General features: G+C 37.9%; 2 protein-coding genes across 4 annotated transcripts in view; one reads left to right on the plus strand and one right to left on the minus strand.

Annotated features, from left to right (window-relative positions):
• LOC117403976 (versican core protein) overlaps positions 1-2,194 on the plus strand; it is a 59,195-nt gene extending 57,001 nt beyond the window's left edge. The window contains exon 16 of the mRNA XM_034006524.3: positions 207-2,194. Coding sequence (XP_033862415.3) covers positions 207-343 — 137 coding nt within the window. The 3' untranslated portion in view covers positions 344-2,194. The remainder of the gene's footprint in view (positions 1-206) is intronic.
• A 4,332-nt stretch (positions 2,195-6,526) lies between these two features.
• Positions 6,527-13,134, minus strand: part of LOC117962472 (hyaluronan and proteoglycan link protein 1-like) — a 33,885-nt gene continuing 27,277 nt past the window's right edge. For all 3 annotated transcript variants that reach the window (XM_059033661.1, XM_059033577.1, XM_059033615.1), the window contains exon 5: positions 6,527-12,162. In XM_059033661.1, the coding sequence (XP_058889644.1) occupies positions 11,873-12,162 (290 nt within the window). In that variant the 3' untranslated portion in view covers positions 6,527-11,872. The remainder of the gene's footprint in view (positions 12,163-13,134) is intronic.

Consider the following 13,134-nt stretch of genomic DNA (forward strand, 5'->3'; position numbering starts at 1 on the left):
GCAAGAAATACAATAATTTTTGTTCAAGTGTGACAAACCACAATTCAGTAATACAGCAGATAATAGTGATAGTTACATCAGGATATGATTAAATAGTGATAGTTACATCAGGATATGATTAAGTACAAAATACTACAGGTTAAACACTTGGCAGATTACAATGTGTACACTGTGATTTATTAAATGGCCTTTTATCTCTTTCACAGCATCCACTTACCAAAAGACTTACGCAAAGAGGTACTATGACAACAACTTTGACAAGAGTGGTACAAGGAGCTCCAACAAAAATTATGTGAGACACGTACATCGCTGGGCCAACAGGCAAGAGGAATGGAGGCACTGAGCAGCTCCTGGGAGCCACGTCTACACGCTCCTCCAGCCTGACGAACAGTGCCTTTATTGACATGTATTGGGAGATTTTAAAATGCATCTTCAGACATGGACTTCAGTGTTAAAAGAACACACCAGAAACGAGTGTCTGATAAGTTATCAAATGTTTTATTTGTTTTAACTTCTAAAATGAGTTGAAAGTCTTGTTATCAAAACACACTGAGAAGTCTTTTTCATTGGGTGATGTTTTTTTTTTTTGTCTTTTTTGTCGTTATCTGCAAACTTATTTCCAGCCTCATACTTTTTCACTGTACTAGTCTCCTGTTTAAGCAATTCCACAGCACAACGCAGCAATCTGTACTTGTTAAACAAGTAACACCATCTACCAGTTCAGTGAAGAAAAAAAAAACATGTAAATAAGATTAATGTGACAGTTTAATAATGCTTAAATAATGTAAATAAATATTCATATTTAAGCAGACATATTCAGTACTGGTTACTTACCATTGGGAATTCGGAGGATCTTATCCATTGTTTATGCTGCTCCAAGTTGAGGCTGGGAATTGTTCGAATAGCTTTATTTAAAAAAAACTGATTGAAAAAAATTGATTTGTGAAAGGAAGGAAGGCTAACTGAAAATTAACTCATAACTGAGGGCTTGTTTCCTGAAAATGAAACATGTTGTGCCATTCTATATAGTATAATGCATTCTAAAGTACATACGATGGAACCAGGCAAGCCTTATCTAGAGACTGCAATACAGAGCCACTCACACGTTCAGCCATCATCGACCAATCACATTCAGAGACTGCCCGAGGATATGACATGGGGCCTTGCTCAGAATATGGTTGGCCCCCATTAGAGATCAAAGTGCCAAAATACATTAACACACTTTGTGTTTTTATCTCATTCACTCTCTCGGATATGGTAGCTTTGAGCGGTTCTCAAACAAATGCGCTAAACTAAAATTATCTTATTAAAAGAACGGCATCTTGCTACTTTTATTGTAAATAAAACATGTTTTGTATATATAACCATTTTGTAACCCAGCTGGCTCTTTGAGCTAATATATATATATATATATATATATATATATATATATATATATATATATATATATATATATATATATATGAATGTGTACATCTGAGTTGTGCAGCTCTCCAGCTTTCCTAAATAAATTAAGTAAAGCCACAGAGATTTAATTTATGTTCTATTTGCCTGTGAAAAGGGAAAAATGTTTTTTTAAATATAGAAAATATATATTTTATTAATAATTTCCTCTATTAACCCCTGAATTCCTTGGTATGTTTACAGTCAACCTTAGCATTCTATAGCTTATTAAGAAAACCTTTTTATTAACTAAATGTAAACTGATCATTTATTTAAAACCCTTTCTATTTGTTCACATTGCATGATATACCGAGATGCAATCACATCACAGCGCTCTGTCCCTGCTTACTAAAAGTGTGCTGCACAACAGAAACAAAGCATTGTTCGATGTGATGAAGAGGAAGACTTATATTTACTCTTAAGCAGAGGAGACATTCAGGGGTCAATAAGGGATAATCGCAGGTAGTATCCATCAATTAAAACTGCTATGGCTCATTTGTAACAACTCTTTCACACAGAAATCCAATCAGCTGCTGCCCCAGTCAATAACCATCCATTTGGCTTACCAGCCAGCAAAATGGCACAATTTCAATCTGCTTTCTATTTCCATTTCAAAGCACATAATACCTTTTTTATAGTATAACTTGTATATTGCATAATGTGAATGTCTGAGATTTTTGTGAATTACAGTTTTTCAACTTTTTATACATGCCCTGTTTCACCAAAGAAACTCAAGAAATGTTTTACTATATCTTCTTGCGTCTCACTTGTGTCTTTTATTTTTACATGTTCTAGACTACCAATAAGAATTAGTGGAGTTACAAACCCACACCCTCCCAAAAGGTGTCATTTATATAGTATATGTTAACACTTTTATAAGCATAATAGATGGTGTACATTGTATTTAATAAGGCATTATTGGGGGTGTAAACTGGAGTGACAGCATCTACAATTACTTTAGAAATATCTTACACATTTTCTGTGGGGTTAAACATTATACTGTGAGTGTTTAGAACCCCCCCCCCCCCCCCCCCCCCCACCACCACCACCACCACCACCACTCCCTCCCTCCTTCCCTCTCAGACCCTTTTCCAACAACATTCCTGATGTACACTTAACTACAAAATGCAGCACTTTCATTCAATGGGGTGCTATATAGACTGCAAAAACCATACTGTGTAGTGCAACCTTCTTTTAACACAAACCTGTAATGTAACAGACCATTAACAATGCTCGGATACGAGGAGGCTTGGTGCTCCAGTAGTTAAAGACAAGGGCTTGATACCAGGAGGTCCCCAGTTCAAATCCCAGCCCAGCCACTCACTCACTGTGGGACCCTGAGCAAGTCTCTTAACTTCCTTGTGCTCTGTCCTTCGGATGAGACATAAAACAAACAAGGTCCTATTAGTGACTCTACACAAGCCAAGTTACAAGAAACAATTGGGGCAACCCTTGACCCATCGATTTTACAGTCGTGCTTTGCTTTGTGCTGGGCAAGGTTGCCCCAATGGTTTCTTGAAACCTGGCTTGTGTTTTTGATATCTCTACTTTAAATAGCTGGGCACTTCTGATAACTTGGCATTTTTTCACATTTTTGTTTCAGATTAATAATGCAGCACTGGATGTAGGACAGAGTATACTGAATAGAAATTTATGGTTTGAGATTTTTAACTGATTGCTGACTAACTGCTGTTAATGTACTATAATGAGTTCCCTGGAGGTTGTCTATCACTTCTAAGCATTGCAAATTAATTATATTTCTATTAAGGATTAATCAAAGAGCCAGGGGTCCAGTCACTTCCAATGGCAGTGCAATGTTTTTTTTTTTTTTGAATTTAAGGGAAACATTTTCAAAACTTTATCTTACCAATGAAAGCACAAACAATATACACAAGGTATCCATGGTAAGAGCTTACTAAGCAATATCAGAACCACTGTGGAATAGTATTCTGTTCCCAATCCATTGTTTACAGCACATCTCTCCTTGGCTGTCTGTTATTAAAACGACCCTGTTATTTTCTTTATTGTTAATCCAACGTCCAGACATCGGAGGACATGCCCGAACACACCCGTGACTGGAAACATTGCTAAACTATCGTGTTAACATTCTGAGAACTCTGAATTGAAACCACATGTATGTACTGCAGAGATGGAAAATGTCTGATTTGATTCTGCCAGTGTAGGTCATACATCCAGACACACTTCCAGGATTTTACAAGATAGCAATTTCTGGACAATACTTCTTAAATATTAATTTGATACAATTAATGTGATACAGAGCCATTGAGGTAGTGTAAAACAAACTGTACAACATTCATTATAAATCAGATATGAGAAATCCCCATGAAGGAGTGGAAATGATTCTGTGTACAGATGTCACCCAATGCATAGACCATACGGCACCATTCTAAAGTGAGAATTTATGATATGTTGATTTATCATAAGTAGAGTGTTTGAGCAGCTTGGCTTTGCTGTCATCTTGTCCAAACTGCAGGAGAAGACATCTCTGATACAATGAGACACCCAACAAACGATGTATTCACTTATAATGAAGATAATGAAAAACATCACAATCATCACAGATCATTATTCCACCCCCCCCTCTACATCATAGCACAACAATGCAGAAATCTGATGCAGTAGCTATGTATAGAAATGAATGTGAAAAGCACAGGGAGTGGGCTTGAAAACCACATTTCATTTGGAAAAACAATAACCGTAATAACAAAAAACAGCGCAATTACAAATAAAGCCACCAGAAGGCGACAAAAGCTGCAGCTGGAAAAACCAATAAGGAAGAGCAGCAGAAAAAAGAGTCACTGAGTAACGACATAACATTTCTTGATTTTCTGTCAGAGATGAATTTGGGAGGTACTGGAGTGGCAGCACTGAGCACTGAAGTCCTCTCTACTGTATGTATCTGCAGTGCAGGATACTCACATGCAGACTTCCACACACTGTCCCATGAGCAGCCCTCAAACCTTCCCTGGAGGGACCACCTTCCAAGGGGGTAAGGAAACAGTCTACACGCCCCCCATGCTCTGTGTTTTTGAGACTGACAAACAAATGTGCCCAGTACCATATATATGTATACGTTAATAAGCACATTTCACCCTGTCTCTTATACGAGTATCTTATTTGGGTGGGCAAGAGGACTGTGAAGCAATGCTGGTATAAGAGTGTGTTCTCGTGCGACACACAATTAACCAGAAGAGACACGGTCAGCTGTACTTATCAACATATTATAAACACAAAACTGTGCATAGTGAATGCCATTTCCCAAGTCTAGCATGCATGAGACGACTTATGGCAAAATAAGATGTACTGGAATGTTCTGAGACCTGACGTTCTGGTTGGCTGAGAGTGGCTTCATGATATATAATGGGTTATGATGTTGACTATGGCCCACTGAAAGACTTGAAAATTAAGACCACCAAACATGTTTCACTTGTGCCTCAGATTTGAACAAACCATCAAGGAAATAAACAGTGGAAAAAAAATGTAACAACAACTTTCAGCTAGAAACATTTTACTGTAGCAAATGATTTGACAGAATGTGCAGGGTATACAATTATAATTCTAATGTACTGTATAATCAATAAATCAAAAGACCAAATGTTGGTTTAACAGAAATGTTTTAATAGAATTTACCCAACTATATGCACCCAGTAATAGAAATGAACAATCAAATCGCTGACTCTGGCAACCTTGAGAGCCCTTTTCAGCTGCAAGTTTCTCAATATTTATTATACTTGGATTACTACAATGCTCTCCCTGCCATAGGTGAGAGCTACATCAGTTTCCTAATTGCTTTTGCTGCTCTTATTAAACCGCGCAGTGGTATGGAGTAGGTGTATTTTTGTAAGATTATGGCATACTGGAAAAATCTAGGACAATTCTCCATTCATGGGCACAGAGTGTTATCATAACATTATTGTAGGCATTTCTTTGTAAAATGACATCATACATATCAAGCTTTTTGATTTGGCACTGCTACCACCTCTTTTTCTGAAAGCATACAGTACTGTTTTGTTTTTGGCAGCCTTGGTGTATAGCTGACAAACTTAAGTTGTGTCAATGCTTTCAGTGGGGCTGATGTGTGTGTGTGTCATGGGAAAGTCATTTTTTGTTTAAAAGCTTTTATTTTTATTTTTTCATATACTTATTTACTGGTAATGTACTTGACTTTTCAAACATTATTGTTTTAATTCAATGCACAAATCACATTTTTATTTTATTGGCCCCTTACATACAAGTTGTTTCTTACTAGTTTCTTTTTTTTTCATTTAGATCATGGTGCAACATTGCATTGGAGCTTAAAATGTTTTGGCCTATGTTAGTCGTATATTGTTATTATTAATAAGATGCAATAGGCTCTGTTTACAAAATGTGAAGGTCTGTTTTAAACAATGTTTTGTTAAAGGCTGTTAAAGCCAATTTAATCATTCACACTGAATGAAATAGTAGCCCGTGCTAGGGACTACCAATCTCACTTTAAAAAAGAGTATTTATATGTGAGCTCAAGTTTCCTGAATATTGTCCTAGACCTATGGACATCTATTACTAATACCCTTGATATACTGTATTGTGAGCAAGGTGCACACTCCTTTCCTGTCATCACAGTGACAAAACAGAAAGACATCATGCCTCTTGTGCTTGGCGGGGAGCAATGACAATAATAGATTAAATAAGGACCACATTTACCAGACATGTTTACACTCTAAACTGTAATGTATTTCTCTGTTTGCTCTGAGGTACTGTATACGGTAGGAGGACCCAAGCGCAGTGAGGGGGTTGGGACAGCAGGTGGTGCTGGTGAATGCAATAACGAAGACCAGTCTAAAATCAAATACTGCATGGACTGTCTACAGCAGTGGTACTCAACTCTGGCGCCTTCGAGGTCTATTCCAGTCCTGGTCGTTATTCCAAGCAGGTCCTAAATTAGTTAATTGCCTCTTAATAGCTTCAATGAACTACATTAGAAGATGCTTGGAGTAAAAACCTGGACTGGATTGGATCTTGAGGGCCAGAGTTGAGTACAGCTGGTCTAGAGCCTCATCTGAAAAGTTAACACCACATGGGAGAAGCAGTATGGGGTATTTATTAGCATCTGATGATAGATACAATGACCATGGACCATATTAAAATAAGCATTATCCTACAGGAGCTGTTAAGTTACTTAACAGACTCTAATCATTCAGAATAACATTGTTATGCTGGTGTTGTTATTTTTGTCATTAGTTTAGGAAACTATAAATGTTCATCTTTTTCATTAACATCGGGGGAATGTCCTCTGGCCCCAAAGTAAAATCATAGTAACATGTAATAATGCATATTAAAGCATACATAAGCATTGCAAAGCCTAGAAAAGCATATTAAAAACATGGCAAACCACGGTAAACACATACTATAAACATGGGGAAAGCATGGAACAATTGCAATGGATAATTTGTGAGTAAAGATACAAACAACTCAGAAGTTAGTCCCTCTTCTTCTCTCACATTGATTATTGGGTATCCTCTTTGTATATAGCATAGTGTATAAAAACACTTTGTGACTGCACTGTTAATACATTGCAATTACCATTGTTGAACAATTCAGTCCAAACAGAACACATTTTTTTCTGCAGGTTTTGAGAATTAAGCCAAAGCAAGAAATCCCAGCTGGTAACAGATAGCATGTGAGTCAACTTCACAATGAAAATCAGACATTGATCTTATACAAAGACTACAGTAAATAGACATGTACCTACAATAGTTGGATTGTAGGATTCATTTTTATTAGATTTGACTCAAACAGAAATGCAGTTGCAGTCAGTGGCACTGGGATAGTTTTTATAAGCCATTTAACAAAACTGTAACCCCTATATATGACGGAAGCCATGCATTCGGTTTCTAATATGTTAAATATGTTAATAAAACGAAGCCAGCATCAAGACCTGTTTATCTGTTGAAGTAAAAAAAATAATATTTAGCCACAGTCCTTGCTGCAATGTTTACAACATGCTTACCATAAAACGTTTAGACCAATCAAATTGAAAAGTAGACTTGTACACAAGGACAGTCAGAAGGCTCCTAAGGTGGAGTTGCGATGCTGAGGAATTTATTTCATGAAGCAATGGACACCTAGCGTGTCCAGAATGGTGTGTACGTGTGTTTTTAGTTTTGCTCTACAAAGCAGTTTGTGATGAGCTGAAGAATTTACAAAAAAAATTGTAATATTCTTTTTTGGGACATTTTCAATAATTGTACTTTTATTTTAAACACAAAAAAGGCGAGGTGGCGCTAAAGCTGCTAAATCTAATACGAAAGAAGTGATTTGTGCTATTCATATGGGATGTGAAGGGCCGTCTACCCTATCAGGGGAGACATAATGGACCTTGAGGCATCCTATACTGAACACGGCAGCTTAATGCTGCTGGGAGAGGAGCACATAGCGACAGAGAGTGTCTAAGATAAGTAACCCACAGCCAGCTACATTCTACCTTTTATCAGGGAGGAGATTCAGTAGGGAGAGGAAACTGGCCAGAAATGAAGAACCTTGAAGCTTAGTTAGTGCTATATTGATAAAGCACCAGTATGCCAGACTTTCTAGCACTTTATGAATACTTTCCAGTGCACTGTAGATCCCATACTTATATCCTGGTCATTACTGAGCTTGCAGTTCTGTATACATGAGATGCTGATTGGAAAGCTTACATATTTTGGAACATAAAAAATCTATATATATTACATAGAAATTAAAAGCAGGAGTATGAAAACAATATTAATGAACGTGTGCCAAATCTCCTGAGTACTATATTCCAATTTTATGAAATGTTTTTACATGAATATTTATACACGATGGTGACAATTGGCAGTTAAATACAACTTCTAGTTACTGATCTCATTTTCTTTCAGGAAATATCTGGAGGACTATCTTCCTGGCTGCTGAGATTGGCAACTCCAATAATGACCAGCCTCAGCTTCTCCTGGAAGATAAATACCACCCCTTCGAAAAGGAAAATCCAAGCCATACTTCAGATCTCATCTCGGAACTTTACGTACGGTATCCTTGTAAAAGAGGATCTATTATTATAGGAATTAAGAAAACCATGCTGTCTATTTTAATGATCTAAATCGTGGCAGACATGAATACTGCTGCTATAAAAGTAGTTCCACTGTTTCATTCCACTGTTTTTGTATTTGTATGATAGTATCTAGTACTAGTGTTAATATATTCCTCAACTGATCGACTGAGGGAACGCACCAGCAGGATTCAAGTTCAACTCTGCCAGTCCCACTTATCCCATGTCTACTGTATGTAAATGTAGAACACAGTTGAATGGCCACATCGTCACATGAGGGATTCTGTTAAGATCTGGCACTTTGGATTCTCCTGACAAGCTCAAAGCAAATTTGGTTGCAAAGGCAGATTATAATAACATATTCTAATACAGGACCACTCAGAACGATTGCAAACAACATAATCTAATTATTAAAAATAAATTAAGTGTTTTGATAATATTTGAAGCTCTTTAATCCTCCATTGTAGAACATTAAAATCGACCCCACTGCCTTTTAAAAAGCCTTTGCAAATTACATGGGAATAGTCCCATGCAGATCTGCCAAGTTAGTAATGATTTGTTGTTAGACTCTACAAAGCAACAGCCTGACTCTTTTTTTTTTATGCTAGCTTGCATCGTGTTTAATCATCATCAGCAAACATAAAAGGAAAGAAAACTGAGCAATGCATCCTTTACCTGCCTTTGAAGTTTACATAACATTAAAAAAAGGAAAACATTCCAGTAAATACAGCCCTACGACAGTAATTCATACAAATATTTTGTAGCACAGTCAGGAAAAAGTACAACATTCTTAGCCACAGCTTTGTCTTTTCAAGGTTTTTATTTTCTTTGTTGGATTCGGTTCAAAAAGTATTTTACATATAGATACAAACGATACTGTTTTTTATTTCATAGATTAATACTTTTCTATATGTACATAACAAAATAGGAAAACTAATACTGTTGATGTTTGGAGTGTTGTTGTCGCTATCAAAAAACAGCATTTACCTTGAGAGTGTAGTAGGACTACTCTGCTTATTAGCCAATTCACCAATTCTCCATTCTGTACGCTGCCTTTAAAGGTGGTGACTAGCTGCCAGCACGAAATGAGCTGGCTACTGTACAGTACATAAACCCCTAATGGTAAAAACGCATGATATTGCCAGCAATGTCATTTAGCTAATAAGGTTCCAGCTTTGGCTAATATCATTTCCTATATAGTTTAGTGGCTACTGTTAAAAAATCTTAAGAGCACCCTCGTTTTAATCTCCCGAACTGTGGCATTCACAGTATTCTGACGCAAAGAAAATATTAAACATTGTAGCTACATATTTTATAAGATTATAACATGTTCAAGGCTAATTAAAATGAAGCTGCTACTTTTACAGTCTCTCTGTCCAGCAGTTCGTGTTGGTATCTGCTCTGAGTTGGTGCTAAATGCTGCATAGCAAATGGTTTCTCTTAAATATCTTAGGAAAGCGACTCAAAGGGGAAATGTGATACTTTTCAGGCAGGTTTAGGTTTTCTGGCGATAATGTGCGCGTTTGTCAGTGTTTTTTATTCTGTTGACCTTAACATTTATAGGCAAAACAAATGTGTTTTGAAGTGATTTTAGTGACCATGTATTTTCATTTTAAAACATACTATCTGGTACGGCACTAGGTACCTGAAATCTCTGTCTGCAGGCCTTGCTGCTTTCTTAGACCCCCTGGAGATTGAAACTGTCCCCATACCTTCAGGGCCTTCTTCACCCAACCAGCTGCTTTCCATAATGACTGATTGCAGCCAGAAAGATTCTCTGACCCCGGACAATGCTAAGATGAAATGACCTAGGAAGTAAAGCAATAACAGATATCCTGTATGGCAAGTCAAGCAATCTTACTTTAACCTAGTGTAGTGCCAGATGTCATATGAAAACACACGGTTGCCATACCATGTGTTTCTTTCAAAACTGCACATTTGAGAGCTATATAGTATATGAACGTGCACGGCAGGTAATTTATTAGCTGCAACCACCTGTAACCCTTAAATGGACAATGCATCATTTTGATGTTGCTGCTCTAAAGATATGCAGTCAGAAGGTGCTCTACATAACAGCTACCTGTACCGTACTGAGCAAGCAGTATGCATTCATGCCACAAGCAGCAGGTCCTTTGACAGCTGTTGGTGCTTTATACTGTGATAAGAAATCAACTGGCTCATAACTTTCCCTCCCATAGTGAAATGGTAAAATGTTCCTGATACAGATGGTCAGAACACTGGGGCATTATGCGTCAATGCTGGCATTAAGCCACCTCTCCCTTTTTGCCTCCTACTAAAGCAGCTGCGTGTTGATGCTATGGCTACAATGTGTCATGCTCAGAGTTTGTATTTACTTTAGCTCGAACAGGTTTAAAAAAATGTGTAGCACCACAAGGAACGAGAGAACCCAAACAATGGAGGTATTTTTTCATTTTAACTGCATTATTCTTGTAAAGCAAAGGGTCATTCCTGAACAATAATGTATTCCTATTCTAACTGTTTTAAAGATGTGTTGACTTGGTCAGCTTATACCCCCAAGATATATGCCACAGCTGGAATATTTTAGAGCAAATCCTGGATTTCATCAAACTTTATCTTGTGATTACCCAGAAAAATAGTTGATTGATGCAATCCAGGTGGATTCTATAGAGCATAAAGAAGCAATTCTGGCACTCACTCACCCCATGGGACACCCATCAAAAAGGATCAAGGACCTTCAAACTGTTTCTGTGTTCAAATGATCTTAATAAGAATTTTAAAAGTATCTAGAAACGTAAAGAAGTACATAAACTCTCTCTTAGTTTTATGCATAAAGCCCTTTTTTGTTTCTGACATAACTTTTCTTTCTTTAGCAGGCAAGTATGATAATTGGGATGAGTTGCTGTTGTCCATAAGGGTTCTTATCTAGGATATGATGAATCTCCTTGCAGTGCACAATACAAGTTAAAAAAGTGGCCAGAAAAAAACAGTTCCCCCTTCGAGAAGCTTTACTATTGTTTATATCAGTCCTAAAAAATTTTCAGGCTTTAGCATGCTCCACCCATTCATGGAAGTATATTTCTTTTGGGATGATGTAGCTCAATCATTTTGTCTTTTTCTTTTTTTATTCAGTTCTGCTATAATGCTAATTTTTGTATAGGCTATAGAGCTACAGATGCAATTATATTAATTTAAAATATCTAAGAATGATAAAAAAAAATGTAATGCTCGGATTCAGTTTACAAAAAAAATATATTTTTTTGTAAGTTTATGAAAATGATTTAAAAAAAAAAGGTTATCACAGTTTTGGTAACTTTATGAGTTCATACTATTGAGAATAATTCCCTCACGTGTATGTAAATGAATGGATTATCAGCTGTGCTCTCAGTTGTAGGTTCTGAAGCAGTAGACGCCGTACAGCTTGTGTTTCTTGTCTGGGAACCCCACAAAGCGAACCGTCGCCTCATCTGGACTGCAGCGTCGCCTGGGCCTGGAGATCGGGTAGCGGACACTGCCGTCAGCCAGCCAGCCTCCGTCACAGCGGTCGTATCCCATTAGCTTCCAAGCAGCGAACATCTGGCCCACTTTAGCGATCTGAGATCCATCCTTCTGGCAAGCCTGGACTGCCTCATCGTAGGTCAGCTTGGTCGGGTGTATCAGGTAGTAAAAACGTCCTGCAAAATGACACAAGTGGGTTTCAGGCTATGTTCTCATTTTTTGACATAATTCTCTTCTGAAAAATAACCCCTGAAATACCTGAAATGAAATAAAAGTCCTCTCCTAGAGGTGATCCGAATTGAAAGACCAATTTATTGTTCAATGTGCTTGTGGAAGGGTGAGTAATTCACTGACACAGGAGACAGAAAACTGGATTTTCTAAGCAGTACTTGGGTGCATGATTTATTGCGGCCATAAGGTGGCACTGTTGCACTGTTGTTACCAGCAATGGTATCAGCGACTAACAGATCACGTTCCGTGCACATGCAGGTGCATAAAATAATAATCAAAAACAGAAGGTACAAAGAAAAAGAGAAAATAAAACACTAGTAATCAAAACTACAAAATAAAGGTGCTGCACTCTGCAGCGTTACCCCAACCACCACTATCCGCACGACCCAGGTCTCCGTCCTACGCTCACACGTTCCCTCAACCTGTTATACTTTCCGGGTCTACCCAAGTTTTTCCCTGCTACTAAAAAAAAATCATTTTTCTTTCATTTTATTTTGTTTTGTTCTCGTTCCTCTCTGGCTGTGCTTGGTCTGGTCGCAGCACTTCCACTGGCTTGTTTTTCATCTTAAAGGGGCAGGTCTGATGGAATAACAGAGCATTATTTTATAGGCCCAGCAATGCCCCAAGGCCCACCTCTCATCCACTCAGAGAGAGGGAGAGCCAACACACCCTTTTCCCCACCTCTCCGTGTCACTGCCATGACTAACAGGCGGATCTTACGAGGCTGCTGCCCTCATCCTGCAGCACCATGCATACGTCAGACAGTCAGCACAGATCTCCCCTGTTACATATCCTCCACCAGTCCATTCTAAAATCCAATGCCTTCCTGAGAGAATAAATCTGCATTTTGATGCAGCTTTCCTGCTCAGTGGACAACCCTGAAGGCATAGGGCTGCAGGGCCAAGTACCACCGAGTG

Source organism: Acipenser ruthenus, chromosome 1 (assembly GCF_902713425.1).
Source record: "Acipenser ruthenus chromosome 1, fAciRut3.2 maternal haplotype, whole genome shotgun sequence".
In the NCBI taxonomy this organism is placed as follows: domain Eukaryota; kingdom Metazoa; phylum Chordata; class Actinopteri; order Acipenseriformes; family Acipenseridae; genus Acipenser; species Acipenser ruthenus.